The sequence below is a fragment of the Pongo pygmaeus genome, chromosome X, assembly GCF_028885625.2.
Source record: "Pongo pygmaeus isolate AG05252 chromosome X, NHGRI_mPonPyg2-v2.0_pri, whole genome shotgun sequence".
NCBI lineage: Eukaryota > Metazoa > Chordata > Mammalia > Primates > Hominidae > Pongo > Pongo pygmaeus.
In genome coordinates, this window is record NC_072396.2 from 19169269 (window position 1) to 19189217 (window position 19949).

At 46.8% G+C, this 19949-nt stretch overlaps 1 protein-coding gene across 1 annotated transcript in view; it reads right to left on the reverse strand.

The window, feature by feature from the left end:
• RS1 (retinoschisin 1) overlaps nt 1-17125 on the reverse strand; it is a 34275-nt gene extending 17150 nt beyond the window's left edge. Inside the window, exons 1-3 of the mRNA XM_054471953.1 lie at nt 17034-17125; nt 2626-2651; nt 1633-1738 (exon numbers count right to left, since the gene is read on the reverse strand). Of these exons, the coding sequence (XP_054327928.1) occupies nt 1633-1738; nt 2626-2651; nt 17034-17085 (184 nt within the window). The 5' untranslated portion in view covers nt 17086-17125. The remainder of the gene's footprint in view (nt 1-1632; nt 1739-2625; nt 2652-17033) is intronic.
• Nucleotides 17126-19949: the final 2824 nt, after the last annotated feature.

Consider the following 19949-nt stretch of genomic DNA (forward strand, 5'->3'; position numbering starts at 1 on the left):
CGGTTTCATGCAAAACAAGCTCTGAGCATGGAAAGGATTTAAGCATTGCAAATATTTGCAGGGACTGCCCAAGCCTCTGAAAATTGGATCTGCTCCCTCCCTCCTCAGAGTGTGAGCTCTTAGGAGGCTGGTAGAAAAGAAACCAACCTTTATTCAACAGTGTGCTAGTACCCCACAGGCTGCTTTAATGCCTCATCTTATTTATTCCTTGTTGACAACCCTGTAGAGCAGAGGTCAACAAACTATGACCCATGGGCCACATCTGGCCCTCTGCTTGTTTTGTAAATAAAGTTTTATTGGAACCCAGCCATGCTTGAGCATTTACATATTGTTTATGGCTGCTTTCCAAGACAAGAGCGGAACGGACTAGTTGTGACAGATTATTTGGTCCACAAAGCCACAGATATTTCCTCTATCCTCCTTTACAAAGTTTGCTGGCCTCTGTCTCAGACACAGGCTACATCAGCTGCAGAACAAATTGGCCTGGAAATTTCAGAGGCTCCACAAAACACAGGTTTATTTTTCACTCAGGCAACTGGTCTACCGTGGGTAGGCAGGGGGTTCTGCTCCACGTGATCAGCCTGAGACCAGGTTGCAGAAAAAGCCACTATCTCAACAGGTAGCTTCACAGCAGGAAAGGGAGAGCCGGAGAGTTGAATGCCAGCCCTTCAGTGCCATTTTCAAAGTGGCCTGCTCACCTTGGCTGGAGCTGTTTGGATGGTACCACCTGATTAATTACAAGAGGGCTGGGCAATGGGAGGGAGCACATGGCTGTTTGGTGAGCGAGCAGTATGCAGGCATGGTGCTATCATCACCTCCATTGGACAGACAAGGAAAAAAGTGGCAGTCCCAGAGTTCAGATGTGACACAGCCAGGATTCCAGCCCTCATCTTCCTGGCTCTAGAGCCTGTGCTCTTTTCAAAATTCCAGGCTGCCTAGCATTAATTTCTTTTCTTTTCCTTTTTTTTTTCTTTTTTTTTTTTTTTTTTGAGACAGCCTCTCGCTCTGTCACCCAGGCCGGAGTGCAGTGGTACGATCACAGCTTGCTGCAACCTCCACCTCCCGGGTTCAAGCAGTCCTCCCACCTCAGCCTCCTGAATAGCTGGGACCACAGGTGCAAGCCACCACACCCAGATAATTTTTGTATTCTTAGTAAAGACAAGGTTTCACCACGTTGCCCAGGCGAGTCTCAAACTCCTGAGCTCAAGCAGTCCGCCCACCTTGGTCTCCCAAAGTGCTGGGATTACAGGCGCGGGCCACTGTGCCTGTCCTCCCATTAATTTATTTTCAATCAGTCTCATTCATCGATTTCACTGAAAGTTAGATCCCATCCTACTATCCCAGCTTGGAGACACGGAGATCTAGGGAGCTGTTTCTGAACACTGACATCATGCCATGTGTTGAAGCAGGGGCCATTGTGAGATTCAAAGCTCAGAGGCCAACTGGAGAAAACCCGCATTAACATAGGCTTAATAATAGTAATAAATAGTAATAAATACACACAGCTACCACTCATCTTTCATTCTAAAGATGGGGGTAGCGTTCAGGGGGTTAATTCAGCCGAGTGGGAAAAAGGAAGAGAAATGGGGTGTTCCCAATGACTGTTCCATCCCAAGGACAGGGGATACTCACCTGGAATACAGTCCAAGGAGGTGGCACCTGCAGACCACAGAGTATTGGGTCCTCCTTGGCAATCGCACTTGCACGCTTTTTGGTACCAGGGGTCCTCGCCTTCATCCTGCAGCCAACCAGAGAGGCAGGGCAGAAAAGTCACGGTCAAAGGCAACTGTGGTTGCCCCCCGGAGTGATCACACTCATTCCTTATGCATCGTCTATAGTAGCTTTGCTACAGTGGTCAAATTGAGCTATTAATCCAGCCTTAATACACACAGCTACCACTCATCTTCCATTCTAAATAAGTAAAATGTCTGCCACCCTGGGCGACCAACTAATAATCTCACAGATACACCCATCTAGAGGGTACCGTTCACCCCATTATAGTTATCTTCAGGAGTTTGGGGAGCCCCAATCCAAGTTTAGACTCTTCACATCCCCTGGAAGTTCCTATGTGGAGATAGATTCAAGATTGTGCCATCTGATTGAAGAGCTGCTTTACTTTCATTCTCTCATTCAAACACCAGTCGTGGAGCTTGCCTAGGTCAAATGTGCTACTGTCACCATCACCAAAAAAAATACATTTTTTTTTTTTTTTTTTTTTTTTTTTGAGACAGAGTCTCGTTTTGTCGCCCAGGCTGGAGTGCAGTGGTGTGATCTCGGCTCACTGCAGCCTCTGCCTCCTGGGTTCAAGCGATTCTCTTGCCTCAACCTCCCAAGTAGCTAGGATTACAGGTATGCACCACCACACCTGGCTAATTTTTGTATTTTTTAAGTAGAGACAGGGTTTCACCATGTTGGCGAGGCTGGTCTCGAACTCCTGACCTCAAGTGATCTGCCTGCCTCGGCCTCCCAAAGTGTTGGGATTACAGGCATGAGCCACCATGCCCAGCCAAAATATATTTCAAAATACATTTAAAAACAAAGTGATAGTCCTCTATGTTATTTTTGGCTAGGAAAATTTTCAAAAGCACTATGCATGTACATTACAGCCTTCTTACTGTTACATACCTCGGTAGACGATAATCCCAATGTGGCTAAAGCAAAAGGATGAGACAGAAAAAAATCTAATTAATGAAAGAGAAATCCAACAGCATCACTCGTTACATGGAAAAGTGAAATAGAAATAGTCACATGAAAGCTACCAACACCCCTTCTGGAAGAAGTCATGGTAAGTAAATATCTGCCAGGAAAAACATCCGCAGATGCTAAGAAGCTAGGGACAGTAAAATTAAACAGAAAGAACAAGATCATCATTACAGGGCCGGTGCAGCGGCTCACACCTGTAATCCCAGCACTTTGGGAGGCCGAGGCGGGCCTAACACTTAGGCCAGGAGTTCGAGACCAGCCTGGGCCCCATGACAAAACCCCGTCTCTACAAAAAATACAAAAATTAGCTGGGCATGGTGGCACGTGCCTGTAATCCCAGCTACTCAGGAGGCTGAGGCAGGAGAATCGCTTGAACCTGGGAGGCGGAGGTTGCAGTGAGCCGAGATCGTGCCACTGCACTCCAGCCTGGGGGACAGAGCAAGACTCTGTCTCAAAAGCAAAAAAAAAAAAAAAAAAAAGATAATATTTTTGTTCGTTATAGAATTTTGGAAACTACATTAATGTGGCAAAGTGGACAGGGCAGGGAAAGGAAAACACCTATATTTGTTACCACCAAAGCCAACACTGTTAACATTTTAGTATAAATATTTCCCGTCATTTCCCGTCATTTTTCTATGTGTATTTTTAAATATATTTGAGAACTTACTATCTAAACAGTGTTGTATCCTGCTTTTGCTTTCATTTAACCCTAGCAGTGTGAAGTTATTTGTTTTTTTTTTTCTTTCTTTCTTTCTTTTTTGAGATGAAGTTTCACTCTTGTTGCCCAGGCTGGAGTGCAGTGGTGCGATCTCAGCTCCCTGCAACCTCCGCCTCCTGGGTTCAAGCAATTCTCCTGCCTCAGCCTCCCAAGTAGCTGGGATTACAGGTGCACACCACCACGCCCAGCTAATTTTTTGTATTTTTAGTAGAGACAGGGTTTCGCTATGTTGACCAGGCTGGTCTCGAACTCCTGACCTCAGGTATCCTCCTGCCTCAGCCTCCCAAAGTGCTGGGATTACAGGCGTGAGCCACCATGCCCGGCCCAAGGTTTTTCTTTTATTAAATCTTCATCATCATCATCATCATCATCATCATCATCATCGCTTGTGTATGCCCAATGTGCTATTCAGGAGTTGATTCCCAGTTCCCTCACTGTGCCACAATTAGATGATTTAGGATTAAGACATTGTTTAGAAATTATTTTATAGGTTTGTCTATAATGTACAGGAAATATCAAACCATAATCAAAGTATAAGTACCATATACATAATGTGGGAAAATTGAAAGTGTGCAAAATTTAACATAAAACTGACATATAAGCTCTCTTTATAGAAGCATGAATAAAGAGAATGAATTCACACTTTAGCAGGTAAAGAGTTTGCATATATTAGCAGAAACTGATTGTCTAAAGCTTCACTGTCCAATGTAGTCATGACTAGTCCCATGTGGTATTGGAATTTAAATTAATTAAAATTGGCTGGGCGGGGTAGCTCATGTCTGTAATCCTAGCACTTTGGGAGGCTGAGACAGGCCAATCACTTGAGGTCAGGAGTTTGAGACCAGCCTGGCCAGCATGGTGAAACCCTGTCTCTACTAAAAATACAAAAATCAGCTGGGCTTTGTGGCAGCCACCTGTAATCCCAGCCACTTGGGAGGCTGAGGCAGGAGAATCGCTTGAAACCCGGGTTGCAGTGAGCCGAGATTGCGCCACTGCACTCCAGTCTGGGCAACAGAGTGAGACTCCGTCTCAAAAATTAAAATAAATTTAATTAATTAAAATTATAAAAATAAAAAGTTCAATTCTTCAGTCAAACCAGCCACATTTCAAGTGCTTCAGAGCCACATGAAACTAGTGGCTACTGTACTGGCTAAGAAGATACAGAACGTTTCTATCATCGCAGAAGGTTGCATTGGACACTGCTGGTTTAAAGCACTGATGGGGTGCAGGAAACGCTACCACCAAATATGGCACCTGGACACACAAGGAAACTGAGAAAACTGCAGAAGCAGGAAGATCTCTCTGACCTGCTTCTGCCCCTCCCTCCTGAAGCTGGCCATAGAAACAAAAACAGCCCTTGCCCCTTTCTCTCCTGAAATGGGCCATCGAATTCCTTTCACCTCTTCTTCCCTGAAGCAGGCCATCAAACCTAGGAAGGTCAGTCTAATCTTCTCCCCTGAAGACCCTCATGTGACAAGTGTCCTGCCCTATACCCGGAGGGAAGGAATATCACACAGGGGCACCAACACGAATCTGAACAAACAGGCCTTGTCATGCTTTTCTCATTTATTACCATTAGATCCTACCCTTTGATCCTCCAATCATATTTCCACACAACTGTCCACAAAAATGCACAGATCTTCCTGTTTCGTTGGGTCTTCATCTCTGAAAGCTCCTGTGCCATGTAAAACTTATTAAGTAAGTATGGATGGTTTTCCCTCATTAATCTGTCTTTTGTCGTAGGGGTCTCAGCCATGAACCTTGAGATAAGTGAGGAAAAGCGCTTACTTTTTCTCTCCTACACCACCAAAACTCCATTTCCCAGACTTTTTTTTTTTTTTTTTTCTTTTGAGACTGGCTCACTGCAACCTCTGCCTTCCGGGTTCAAGCGATTCTCCTGCCTCAGCCTCCCGAGTAGCTGGGATTACAGCCACCATGCCCGGCTAATTTTTGTATTTTTAGTAGAGACCAGGTTTTGCCATGTTGCCCAGGCTGGTTTTGAACTCCTGACCTTAGGTGATCCACCTGCCTTGTCCTCCCAAAGTGCTGGGATTACAGGTGTGAGCCACCACACCTGGCCTTCCCAGACATTTTGAACAAAACAAATACCCTTCTTTCTTTTCTGATGATAAAAAAATTTCAGACAAAACCTGAGTGTAAAAAATGGAAATAAAAGTCCCTCCTTTAACCACTTTGCTATTTAAAAAGTGAATCTGATGCTCACAAAAAGCTTTTAGAAACCACACAAAGCCTTTATCATCACAATTATAAAAGCTGTAATTTCAATAATACACATTTCCCTGTTCTGCAACCACTTTTTTTGTGTCCACTGTAGGCCTGGCACTATACTAGGGCCGGGCCTTCTGAAATGGAAGCCTTACTCTCTGCTCACAAAGGGCTTGAGGACCCAGGAGAAGACAGGCCACTGGACCATGCCCATGGTGAGTACTTCGATGGGCTATGCAGGGGCTGCAGTGGGAGTGAAGCGCACATGTCTCTTAGCCTAGGAAGATTCAGGGCCACCCTCACCTGCAGCCACGACACTGCTGTCTTTCCTGGGCCCCTTGTTCCACTGGTTACTCACCCGCTATGGGCAGAATTGACCTTCTCAAGTAGCAATGAAGGTTAGGGAGCGCCATCTTTGTAGCAGGCCACCAGAGTCCCTGCTATGATCTGAATGTTAGTGTCCCCCCAAAATTCATATGTTGAAACCCAATCACCAATGTGGTAGTAGTAAGATGTGGGGCCTTTGGGAGGTGATTAGGCTTTGCCCTCATACATGGGATTAGTATCTCTGTAAAAGAGACTCCACGGAGCTAGTGAAACAGGAAAGGTCCCCTTGTCCCCATCTCAGAGCATGCAAGGGAGGTGTGGCTCGCTTCTTCAGTGCCCCGCTGCTCACACCTCTAGGGGAGCATAGAGACGGGCAGGCTGTGGGGCTCCAAACCCACGGCAGTGTCTAGGGGTGCATACAGACGGGTAGGCTGTGGGGCTCCAAACCCACGGCAGTGTCTAGGGGTGCATATTTACAGCTGAGGCCCCAGCAGGCGTGTGTTACAGAGTGCTCTTTTAGTTTGCCGTCTGTAGGCGGCTTGTGTTAGTCAGCTCCATTAGACTCGTCTCCCTGCCTTCTCACAAGGACAGAAAGCTTTCTGTATCTCAGGGTTCTTGCCTTGGGGTATCGGAAGAATCAGATCACACGTGGGCTTGCAGAATGAGTGCAAGGTTTTATTGAGTGGAAGGAGCTCTCAGCAGATAGGGGAGCCAGAAGGAAGATGCTTTTCTCCTGGAGTTGGGCTTGCTAGGTGGCCCCACTCTTCTCTGATAGCCCGGCCAAACTTCACCTCGTTCCGCCGGTCGATGGCCGTGGGGCTGCCGGCGTCTGTCGTGTGCTCTTCCGCCGGCGCACTCCTCTCAATGCCTTCTGCACGTCCAGCCACTTGTGTCTTCTTCCGCCAATGTGCTCCTCTCGACATCCAGCCGCTTGTGTGTCTGCCTGCTAGGGTCTTGGAGTTTTGATAGGCACAGGATGGGGGCGTGGTGGGCCAGGGTGGTCTTGGGAAATGCAGCATTTGGGCACGAAAGCAGGAGTGCCTGTCCTCACCTAGGTCCGTGGGCACAGGCCTGGGGGTGGAGCCCGAGGCAGGGACCACGCGCTGCCCCCCTCCAGTATCACTAGCTTGCCCCTTCCGCCATGGGAGGGCACAGCAAGAAGGTGCCAGGGATGAAGCAGGAAGCAGGCTCTCACCAGAGCCAAATGTGCTGGCGCCTTGATCGTGGACTTCCCAGCCTCCAGTATTGTAAGAAATAAATTTCTGTGGTTTATAAGCCACCTAGTTTATGGTATTTTATTATAGCTTCTCAAACAGACAAAGACAGTCCCTCAATGTCAGACTCTGTGCTGGCTGAGGAAGTTAACAATGACTTTTTTAAAAAAATTATTATTATACTTTAAGTTTTAGGGTACATGTGCACAAAGTGCAGGTTTGTTACATATGTATACATGTGCCATGTTGGTGTGCTGCACCCGTTAACTCGTCATTTGCATTAGGTATATCTCCTAATGCTATCCCTCCCCCCCCACCCCACGACAGGCCCCAGTGTGTGATGTTCCCCGCCCTGTGTCCAAGTGTTCTCATTGTTCAGTTCCCACCTATGAGTGAGAACATGCGGTGTTTGGTTTTCTGTCCTTACGATAGTTCGCTCAGAATGATGGTTTCTAACTTCATCCATGTCCCTACATGAACTCTTCCTTTTTTCTTTTTTTTGAGATGGAGTCTCGCTCTGTCGCCCAGGCTGGAGTGCAGTGGCGCGATCTCGGCTCACTGCAAGCTCCGCCTCCCGGGTTCACGCCATTCTCCTGCCTCAGCCTCTTAAGTAGTTGGGACTACAGGCACCCGCCACCACACCTGGCTAATTTTTTGTATTTTTAGTTGAGACGGGGTTTCACCGTGTTAGCCAGGATGGTCTCCATCTCCTGACCTCACGATCCGCCCACCTCGGCCTCCCAAAGTGCTGGGATTACAGGCCTGAGCCACTGCGCCCGGCCTCATCCTTTTTAATAGCTGCATAGTATTCCATGGTGTATATATGCCACATTTTCTTAATCTAGTCTATCACTGATGGACATTTGGGTTGGTTCCAAGAACAATGACTTTTTTTTTTTTTTTTTTTTTGAGACAGAGTTTCGCTCTTGTTGCCCAGGCTGGAGTGCAATGGCACGATCTCAGCTCACCACAACCTCTGCCTCCTGGGCTCAAGCGATTCTCCTGCCTCAGCTTCCTGAGTAGCTGGGATTACCGGCACGCGCCACCACACCCAGCTAATTTTGTATTTTTAGTAGAGACGGGGTTTCACCATGTTGGTTAGGCTGGTCTGGAACTCTTGACCTCAGGTGATCCACCTGCCTTGGCCTCCCAAAGTGCTGGGATTACAGGCGTGAGCCACCGTGCCTGGCTTTTTTTTTTTTTTTTTTTTTTTTTTTTGAGACAGGGTCTTACTCTGTCACCCAGGCTGGAGTGCAGTGGCAATCATAGCTCACTGCAGCCTTGAACTTCTGGGCTCAAGCCATCCTCTCACCTCAGCACCCCATGGTAGCTGGGACTACAAGTCCGTGCCACCACACCCAATATTTTTAAACATATTTTTATAGAGATGGAGGTCTCACCATGCTGCCCAGGCTGGTCTTGAGCTCCTGGGCTCAAGCAATCCTCTGGCCTCGGCCTCCTGAAGTGCTGGGATTACAGTCGTGAGCCGCCGCACCCAGCCAACTTCTTATTTTCAAATCCAATGGACTCTTCTCAACACTGACCTTCCATCTTCACACCGCAATGTTGGGTGCTGTCAGTCCCATCTTCCTTTAGCTTCCACCACTCTGGATACACCTTCTCAGTCTCCTTTGAGAGCTCTGCTTCCTCCACCCACCCCGTAAATATTGCTAAATCCAAGGTTCAGATATCCAGTAAGCACTGAATGGCCTACAGGATATCTTCCCGTAGATGTCTCCTGCTAGCTCAAAGTGGACCCAACCTAGTGTTGACAAGGCTGTGGAGCAACCTGAACTGTGTCATATGTTGCTGGTGGGGGTGCAAGGTGGTCTAACCTCTTTGGAAAACTATTTGGCAATTTATACAAAGGCTGAACATATATGTGCCCTATGACCCAGCAATTCCACTCCTAAGTAGCTACCCACCAGATATGCATGCATATATACTCCAAAACCAAAAACATGTGCTAGATGATCCATAGCGGCAGTATTTGTAATACCCCCAAACTGGAAATGCTCATATGTCCATCAAAAGCAGAGTGGCTACATCGGGGTATATTTACACAATAGAACACTATACTGCAATGCAAATAGACAGTCTAGAACTACATGCCACAGGATGGACGCATCTCATGATGCTGAGTGAGAAGTCCAATGCTGAAGCAGATACACCACATGGATCCATTAAAAAATGTACAAAAGTGGCCGGGCATGGTGGCTCATGCCTATAATCCCAGCACTTTGGGAGGCCGAGGTAGGCAGATCACCTGAGGTCAGGAGTTCAAGACCAGCCTGGCCAACATGGTGAAACCCCGGCTCTACTAAAAATACAAAAATTAGCCGGCCATGGTGGCGCACACCTGTAGTCCCAGCTACTCACGAGGCTGAGGCAGGATAATCACTTGAGCTGGGGAGGCGGAGGTTGCAGTGAGCCAAGATCACGCCACTGCACTCCCAGCCTGGGCAACAGAGTGAGACTCCATCTCAAAAACAACAACAACAACAAACTCATCTCCTTCCTCAGACTGTTCTCCTTTCTCTATTTCTTTATTATTATTATTATTATTATTATTATCATTATTATTATTATTTTGAGACAGGGTCTTGCTCTGTCACCCATACTGGAGTGCAGTGGTGCTATCTCACCTCACTGCAGCCTCGATCTCCTGGGCTCAAGCAGTCTTCCCACCTCAGCCTCCCGAGTAGCTGGGACTACAGGCCTGCGCTGCCACGCTCAGCTAATTGTGTTAATTTTTTTGTAGAGACGGGGTCTTGCTATGTTGCCCAGGCTGGTCTCAAATTCCTGGGCTCAAGGGATCCTCCCACCTCGCCCTCCCAAAGTGCTGAGATTACAGGCATGAGCCGCTGCACCTGGCCTCTTTTCTCTATTTCTTATCTCCTGAGTGGCTTCGCCATCCATCTACCACCCCATCCAGAAGGCTCCTCCAAGCCTCCTCTTTTTCCTAAATCCCTGCCATCCTATGGCCACCAGGGGCTTTCTCTCCTCTCCATCCCACTGCCTGCTTTGAGGCCCCACCCTCTCTCCCAGGTACTCTACCTGCTAAAGAGAGACTTGTCTCCTTCATCCTCCATGCTGCCGAGGCAGTGAGGTGCAAACCTGATGCCACCACTCTCCTGTGCAAAACGCTTTGGCGGGTCCCTGTTGCCAGGGGCTGAGTCCCACCTCTGAGATGTATTACGATCTCTCCATTTCCGCACCCCTACGATGCATATAATAATAAAGTGTCCTTCAAGGGGTCATGGAGATAGATCTACCTCCTGCCCACCTCTCGGGATTTATGTTTCTCACTCTGTACTGCTCGCCAAGCCACAAATGTGCCAGACTGTCTCATGCCTCCGTCCATGGAATTTCTTTTCCTCAAATGAGTCCCCCCACCCCTACTTCTCAGCCTGCTCAGCCCATTCCCTATAAAGAGGATGTTTCCTGGCCAGACGCAGTGGCTCATGGCTGTAATTCTAACACTTTGGGAGTCTGAGGTGGGAGGATCCCTTGAGCTCAGAAGTTTGAGACCAGCCTGGGCAGCATGGCGAGACCCTGTCTCTGCTAAAAATAAATAAACAAACAAATAAATAAACAAAAATTAGCCAGGTGTGCTGGCACACACCTGTGATCCGAGCTATTCGGAAGACTGAGGTGGGAGGATCATGAGAGTTGGAGGCTGCAGTGAGGTATGATTGCATCACTGCACTTCAGTCTGGGTGACAGAGTGAGACCCTGTCTCAAAAAAAAAAAAAAAAAAAAGAGGGTTTTTCCTGTCCCTCAGCTCACCACTTGCTCTGGCCTTTTCAGTCCACCTTTTTCTTGCCCACAGGTTATAGAAACCCATACAAAAGATGACTGATAATGACTCACCTCAAAGCATTCATTCATTCAACTAATATTCATTGAGCATATACTACATTCCAGTCCCAGCTTTAGGTGCTGGGGATAGAGTAGCAAACAAAACAGGAAAAACACTTGCCATCATAAAGCTCATAAGCTAGTGTGTGTGTTGGGTGGGAGTGTGTGGGGAGAATACATTAATGAACGAATGAAAAAAAGAGAATAGATAGAATGGAAAATTACGGTGACTGCTGTGGAGAAAACACAAGGAAGTAGGGGACAGGGACTGGTCCTTTTGGGCTTAGGGAAGCCCTCACTGAGAAGGTGATGTTGGAGCAAAGATTCGAAGGAGGCGAGACACCTGTGGGCAAAGCATTCTGGGCAGAGGGAACAGCATGCGCCAAGCCCTCGAGGTGAGCGTGTGCTTGGCGTGTTCCAGGAAGAGCAAGGAGCTCCTGAGGCTGGAGCTAGAGGAGAGAGAGTCTTAGGAGATGACGAGGTTGGGGGTGTCCGGGAGCCAGTTCCTGTAGGGCCTCGTGGGCCATGTGAGACTTTGTGGAACCTGAGGCTAGACGAGGACATTACTGACCACGGTTTCAAAGCCTCCCTCTGGTACAATGTTGTGGACCAGGCTGGCCACGGTAAGTGTGGCAACAGGGTCCGGTTCCGAGGTGAGTGCAGTCATCCGAGGGAGAGAAGACGCTGGCTTGGCCCGGGGTGGTGGCAGTGGAAGTGTTAAGCGGCTGGATTCTGACTGCACTGGGGAAGTAGTGCCCACAGGATCTGCGGGCAGATTACGCGTGGCAGGGGTGGGGGTGTGAAAGAAATGGAAGTCTGAGGCTGGTGCAACTGGGAGGATAGAGCTGCCATTTGCGGGGCGGGCGGAATGGGAAGAAGGTTTCAGCGAGGACAAGGGATTTGGGAAGGATGGGGAGGAGGATGATCTGTTTGGGACATAATGAATTTGAGATGCCTAGGGGACACCCCAGTGTTGAAATCGAGCTGGCAGCCAGACGGATGCTTCTGGAACTCAAGGGGGAGCCCAGACAGGCTGGATGGTGCCCTGTGCTCTGCGGAGTTAATGACTACATGAACTCCTAACCTCAGGCCTGTAGCTGTTCATCAAGAGATGCAAAGGAAATCAGCAATTAGGGTCTAGTTGGCTGGGGGCTGCTAGTCCAGGAGATGCTCTGTCCCATCCCCACCCTCAAGAGAAGCTGGGACTGGCTGTGAGGCAGTTTCTGAAGGGCCCTGTCAGTTAGGTCAACATCAATTTTGCCAGGCCAGTGGCTCACGCCTGTAATCCCAGCACTTTGGGAGACTGAGGCAGGCAAACCACTTGAGGTCAGGAGTTCCAGACCAGCCTGGCCAAGGTGGTGAAACCCTGTCTCTACAAAAAACACAAAAATTAGCTGGGCATGGTGGTGCATGCCTGTCATCCCAGCTACTAGGGAGGCTGAGGCAGGAGAATTGATTGAACCCGGGCAGGCGGAAAGTTGCAATGAGCCAAGATCATGCCACTGCACTCCACCCTGAGCAACGGAGCGAGACTCCGTCTCAAAAAAAAAAAAAAAAAAAACAAAAAACAGTGCCAGATCCTCTTTTTGGGAGACCAAAGGCAAGGGGTGTTGGTCACTGACAGTGTGGCTTTCATAACCAAATCCACTTGGCTCAAAGGCCATGTCTGTCACTGAAGAGGGTCTGGTCTGTTGAGCTGTCACTGAGCAAACCTAGAGTCCAAGGAAGAGAGGCCTGCTTTCAGAGCCGATTCCTGGGTGCAATCCAATTTTGGACCAATTTCTTGCATTTCTTTTCTTCCCAGACTCCCCTCCCGCAGAAAGCATTTGTCTGTAGACAGCCTGGGGTTCTGAGGTACCAGATCCTTATGGAAATGAGCAGAGAGAGAAGGAACGACAGGCGTTTTACAGAAAAAGCTGTCACCAAAGGAGAAGCAACATGGCTGCTGCAGTCCCGCACAACGATTTAATCACCAACAAACTGGAGAAGAAAAGCATTTTTGGCGACAACATATTGTGATGGCAAAAACTGCAATTACTTTTGCACCAACCTAATAGTATCATACCAGAAAATAGCATTGTTGGAAGGGGAACAAGAGAAATAGCTCAGCCTCTAAAGGAAAAATAGTGAAATATTTCGATTATGTGGTTGCATATTTTTCTCCCTGTTTAGATGGCTTCTGTGATTCCGCCACACGTTGCATGAGACATCTGCCAGTCACCAATCTTAGATTTATGCAATGTGGGCTTAGATTTATGCAATAGGGGCTCATTCTTGTTGTCACAGCAGGAAATTTCAAGGCGTGTCTATTTCTTGAAATGTACCTTGCAACCCATGAGGAAAGGCGCGCTTTAGATATACACAGGAAGATCTAGTTTAGTCTCCTGGATTGGGTATCACCAACTACAGAGTGTTCCTTCCCATGGAAACAGATGAAGCCGAGGAGAAAAGCATAAAATTATGAATGATTAAAAATGGTCTGTAACCAGCTTCCAATCTGCTTGAGAAACAGGAGGAACGCACGCAGCAGGCTGCAATAACGTCCCTCTCGTGAAAGAGAAAGAAGGAAATTGCTTCTGGTGTGAAAGTGTTACTATTTTAGGCGACAGGCATATTCATGGGTAAATCTGTTATCTGCACATGCTTCAAACACAGATGAACTTCAACTACATATGCTAAGCGAAAGACAAAAGACCACATGCTGTGTGACTCCATTGAAATGAACTGTCCAGAACTGGCAAATCTTTAGAGACAGAAAGTCGATCTGTGGTTGCCCAGGGGCTGGGGGAAGGGGGAGACAGGGAGAATGGGGAGTGAGGGCTTAATGTTTGGGTGATGAAAACGTTCTAAAATTAGATTATGTGCTCCACAAATTTGTAAATATACTTAAAACGATCGAACAATAGACTTTCAATGGGTGAATTTAAGAGTATATAAATTACATCTCAATAAAGCTGCTTTAAAAAAAACCCTGCAATCCCTGATGGTAACACAGTCACCTATAAATTGAGGCTGAAGGACTTTTTTTGTTTTTATATAATAAACATGACCAAGTAATGAAGTAAGATATTTTAATACGATGGATGTTCTAAAAATCCTTATTGGCATTGAGTCCAATATGTGCGGTGTAAGAGAAATAGAAGCCTGACTCAATTATAAGACATAGGAAGCCGGGCGCGGTGGCTCATGCCGGTAATCCCAGCACTTTGGGAGGCCGAGGCAGGCAGATCACCTGAGGTCAGGAGTTCGAGACCAGCCTGGCCAACATGGAGAAACCCCGTCTCTACTAAAATTACAAAAATGATCCGGGCATGGTGGCACACGCCTGTAATCCCAGCCACTCGGGAGGCTGAGGCAGGAGAATTGCTTGAACCCGGGAGACAGAGGTTGTGGTGAGCCGAGATCACGCCATTGCACTCCAACCTGGGCAACAAGAGTAAAATTCTCAAAAAAAAAAAAAAAAAAAAAAAAAAAGACATAGGAAATGCCTTACTATGATGCTGTGTGCTCTCCGAAATGAACCTTCATCCAACGCCTAAGTGAAGGCAATTTCTTTACCTTATTTCACTGTAATGAGGAGACACTGCTACTGAAGGACAGAAGCAGCAGAGGGTAAATTGGACGAAGAGCCTTTGTCTTCAGGTTCCCAGCTGTGTAATGGGACGCATCTTTCCCATGTCTATGGGCCTTATGCGTCTCCATCTGGATAATATGCTGATTAAGTGCAGTGATTGTGTCCTCTGTCCCTTGGAGCATCCCTCTGGCCCAGGGTAGGGCACACAGTAGGTTGCCAAGCCACACTGGCTATTTTTGGCCGGCTGCTTTCCTTCCAAGTGCTGTTAAAGGCCTGTGTTAAGTGGGTAAGATAATTTAAGCTCCCCAAACCTTCCCACTGGCCCGTGCTGCAGGCCACCTGGAGAGACGATGTTCTCTGCTCTTCGTGGACATTTCTGGAGCTCCCCAGCCATGCACAAAGATTGGTAAACTTTAGAACACGAAAGAGTGCTATCCTTCATGCCTCCTGACAGCCTGTCTTTTATTGCTGATATCCACTAACTGGGCAGGTCTAATTTTAAAATGCTTTGGTAAACATTTCTAGGACTTCTTCCCATCGCGGGGGTGGGGAGGTCATAGAACAGGGTTGTTAGACTCAGCACTGTGGAAACAACAAGGATCTGCCCTGCACGTCAAGTCCTTTCTTTTTTTTTTTGAGACGGAGTCTCGCTCAGTCACCCAGAATGGAGTGCAATGGCATGATCTCAGCTCACTGCAACCTCCCTCTCCAGCAATCAGACGATTCTCCCGCTTCAGCCTCCCGAGTAGCTGGGATTATAGGCACCTGCCATCATGCCCAGATACTTTTTGTATTTTTGTAGAGACGGGGTTTCACCAGGTTGGGCAGGCTGGTCTCAAACTCCTGACCTCAGGTGATACGCCCGCCTCAGCCTCCCAAAGTGCTGGGATTACAGTCATGAGCCCCCGCACCCCGCCGTCATACGCAATGTTTGCCCCCTAGCAGATAGTCAGGGATGAGCTCTTAAAAGAAGAGACCAAGGAATGAATGAATGAATCTCCATGCCAATCACAAAGAAGAGAAATCTGAGAGTGAGCGCTGGGGGTGTCTGACAACCAGGAGTATTTAGATCTAAGCCTTGAAAGAGTCTGCTTAGATTTTCTTGCTGAGGAAAGAGGAGGGGGCAAGGAGTAAAGGAAAAACAACAAAACCCCAAAGCATCTTAAAGTAGTCAGAGTTACTGGGACAAGTTGCAGACTATTAATTGCAAGGGAAAAAAATCCTAACAGACAACTGGTTTACATGATCCCTACTTAGAAATATACCTCGGGGTTTGCAGAATGACCTTGGAATTACATTGTCACCAGTCTTTCCAAATACTGAGAAATGTGACTAAGTAACAAAAGTCATCAGCCTGGGAAACATGGTGAAAACCCCTCTCTACAAGAAATACGATAAATTAGCTAGATGTGATGGTGCGTGCCTGTAGTCCCAGCTACTAGGGAGGTTGAGGCAGGAGGATGGCTTGAGCCTGGGAGGTTGAGGCTACAGTGAGCCGTGAAACCAAGAATTCTGATTCTACTTGTGTGAGTTTCGCTGTGTCTGTCTACCAGGTCATTTGCAGAGCAGAGAGACCTCCTTATCCCTGCTTTTTAATTTATTTTCTATAACACAAACAAATACACGATGTCCACAAAGAAGACAGGCAACCAATTTCTAACGTCTGGATGAACCTGAGGAGAAATTCTGATCAGATGGGTACTTGAGAATTGAGAGAGGCATGAAAGAATATTATTTCAAAGATTGAGAGGGAATTGGAACTGGATAACATTTTAGAGATTTGCCCTTATTTTTTCCTGATTGAAGCATATCACTTCTGCTAGGGTCATATTTAGAAATTTTAAAATGAGTGAGTGTACTGAGTCTCTGGGGTTTCCTGACTCTCAGTTGGATTATGTTTTTTATTAGATTCCAGTGGTACTGGGCATGTTACGTTAATCCATATTTAAACTAGGGTGACCTTATGTCCCGATTTGCCCTGGATGGTCCTGGGTTACACCTGTCGTCCCAACAGAATTATTAATAGCATCCTCCTCCACCGTCAATAGCATTCCGGTTTGGAATATTAAATTCCACAATCACTCCCACTTTGACTCCTAAAAGTTTTCCAGAATATGCCATACTTTCTCATTAATTGTTGCAACTTACGGCTATTTTATAGATTTCTGAGACCCATCCTTTTTTCTGTTGGATTTTAAGCATCCTTTGAACTTTAGAAGGCTCCTCACAGAACTGGAAAGCCATCCACACAAAGACAACTGTTGTTCATTAATAACACATGTTAGTTAATTAACATGTGTTGCTAATTAATAATATTTATATTATTCAAGCTATATTCCTATTTATCAACGATATTAATTAAATTATGTATTAAGTATACAACGAATGTCAATGGTTGAATAGCACATACCTTCATAGCCAAAGAGAAGTAATAACAAAAAGCCTTCTATCTTGCGTGACATCTTCCCCTCGTCCTCGGCCGAAGCTCTGCCTTACTGAACTGGAGAGCTGGCCCAGGAGCAGGGGATTAAGTTGAGCCCTGGCCTCATTAAGCATCTTAATCCATTTAGTTCTTAGGTCTTCGGCTGAGCCCCATCAAGTTAACCCACAGAGTTACCTGCCTCAACAAGGAAGTCTCATGGAAGATACTAGCATCAACTGAGATTCGGTTCGCGAGGAAGATACTTTTCGTTCTTTTTTTTTTTTTTTTTTTTTTTTTTTTTGAGATGGAGTTTCGCTCTTGTCACCCAGGCTGGAGTGCAATGGCGCCATCTCGGCTCACTGCAACCTCTGCCTCCCGGGTTCAATCTAGTCTCTCCTGCCTCAGCCTTCTGAGTAGCTGGGATTATAGGCTCACACCACGCCCAGCTAATTTTTGTATTTTTAGTAGAGATGGGGTTTCGTCATGTCGGCCAGGCTGGTCTCGGACTCCTGACCTCAGGGGATCCACCCACCTCGGCCTCCCAAAGTGCTGGGATTACAGGCGTCAGCCACTGCGCCCGGCCCATACTGTTCATTCTATCTTAATGTAAGGGAAGCAATGGAGGGAGAGAACTACAACCAGAAGTCTCAGGTCTTCGTCCTTTCTTCGCCATCATCTTCTAGGCGGTGACCTTGAACAATTTCCTGCCACATACGCACTAACATTCTCGAATTGTATGAAAATGTCATGGATTCCCCTCTTTGAAAGCAACTAGGCATCATGTGCACACCTATTCACTCAGGAAAATGCTAAATTTGGTGGTGGTGGGAGGACAGTTACACAAAGCTGTGCATTGCTGTGTTACTTTTAACAACAACAAATTGGAAACAATCTAAATGGCCAAGGTTAGGGGGCTGGTTAAGTAAATCAGGAGATGAGTGCAGCCTGGTAGGGTTAAGAGCACAGACTGCCAACCCAGACTGGGTGCCAAATCGCAGCACTAGCACTTGTTACATTGTGACCTCAGGGCAAGTTATTAATATCTCTGCACCTAAACTTTCTCATCTGTAAGATGACGATAATAATGCCTACTTTCTAGAGTTATTTTGAGGCTTACAAGAGATCATATGTACAAAATACTTAGCACAGTGCTAGACATAATTAGCTATTATTTTTACATCACCATTCAGAATAAAGTTGATGGGAGGAAAAGGGGAGTTGTTTAATAGGTATAGAGTTGAGTTTTGCAAGATGAAAAAGTTCCCGAGATCTGTTTCACAACAATGTGAATATACTTAACACAACAATGTGAATATACTTACTGAACTGTACACTTAAAAATGATTACGGTGGGCTGGAGGTGGTGGCTCACACCTGTAATCCCAGCACTTTGGGAGGCCAAGGCAGGTGGATCACTTGAGGTCAGGAGTTCGAGACCAGCCTGGGCAACAGGGTGAAACCTCGTCTCTACCAAAAATACAAAAATTAGCCGGGCGTGGTGGCATGCACCTATAATCTCAGCTACTCGGGAGGCTTAGGCAGGAGAATCGCTTGAACCTAGGAGGCCGAGGTTTCAGTTAGCCGAGATTTTACCACTGCACTCCAGCCTGGGTGACAGAGCCAGACTCTGTCTCAAAAAAAAGAAAAAAAAATGGTTAAGGTGGTTTTAAAAAAGGCCGGGCGCGGTGGCTCACGCCTGTAATCCCAGCACTTTGGGAGGCCGAGGCGGGCGGATCACGAGGTCAGGAGATCGAGACCATCTTGGCTAACACGGTGAAACCCCGTCTCAACTAAAAATACAAAAAATTAACCGGGTGTGGTGGCGGGCGCCTGTAGTCCCAGCTACTCGGGAGGCTGAAGCAGGAGAATGGCGTGAACCCGGAAGGCGGAGGTTGCAGTGAGTTGAGATCACGCCACTGCACTCCAGCCTGGGCGACAGAGCAAGACTCCGCCTCCAAAAAAAAAAAAAAAAAAGAATAAAGTTGATGAAGTGATTGTAATAACAGGGAAAGAGTTATACTCTTATGTTAGAAAAAGACGCAAATTTCTACACTGTTAAGGATGCATAACTAGGTTGAAAATGCAGAGAAAAATACAGAGTGCCCCTTCCCATTTTATGTTTTTTGCTACCACCATCTCACCACGGCCCACCCCCTCATTCCTCTTGTCAAAGATAAAAAAGCCAATATTTAAACAAATAATAAACTCCCCAAACGAAACTGTAATGAAATAGTAAAGAGGAACAGAAAGAAACTAGAGAAACGTTTGCTCATTCAACCAGTATTTATTGAATGTCTACAAGCCTGACATTTATTTTATACTGTGTATGAACTCTATTCCACAAATTCTACTGCTGCATTAAAAGGGACTGTGGGTTTTTTTTTCTTGCTCTGTACATCAGAGTTTAATGAAAAATAGAACTTTTAATCAGAATCATAATGATGATCGACCTTTAATAATTCACCCGCAGTGAAAGCGCTGCTGTATTGCCTGCCACATTTTAGTTGGAGGTTGGGTGGCCGGCCCTTGCTGGCTTGCAGGCAAAGGGCAGCCAGGTGCATTCCCCGAGCGCCCGATTTTCCGAGGCGTAATGGGAGGAGAGGTGGGGTAGGGCCCGGCCGGATCGGGGGCGCCGGATCGGGTCTAGGACTTCGCCCGGCCCCTGCCCTCCACTACTTCTCATGTCGGACTATGGCGGCAGCGACCTTGTGGGATAGGAGAGGGTATCTGTCATTTCACTTCTGCGAGAAAAACATGCCAACAAATTTAAAAAGAAAAAAAGGACAAAGAAAAACACTTCGTTGTCGCTTTTTGTTTTTTTGTTTGTTTGTTTAATCCAAACCCTTTTTTTTTTAACCCAAACAACGAAACTCAAAAAAAACAAAAATAACCGCCCTGCGGCTA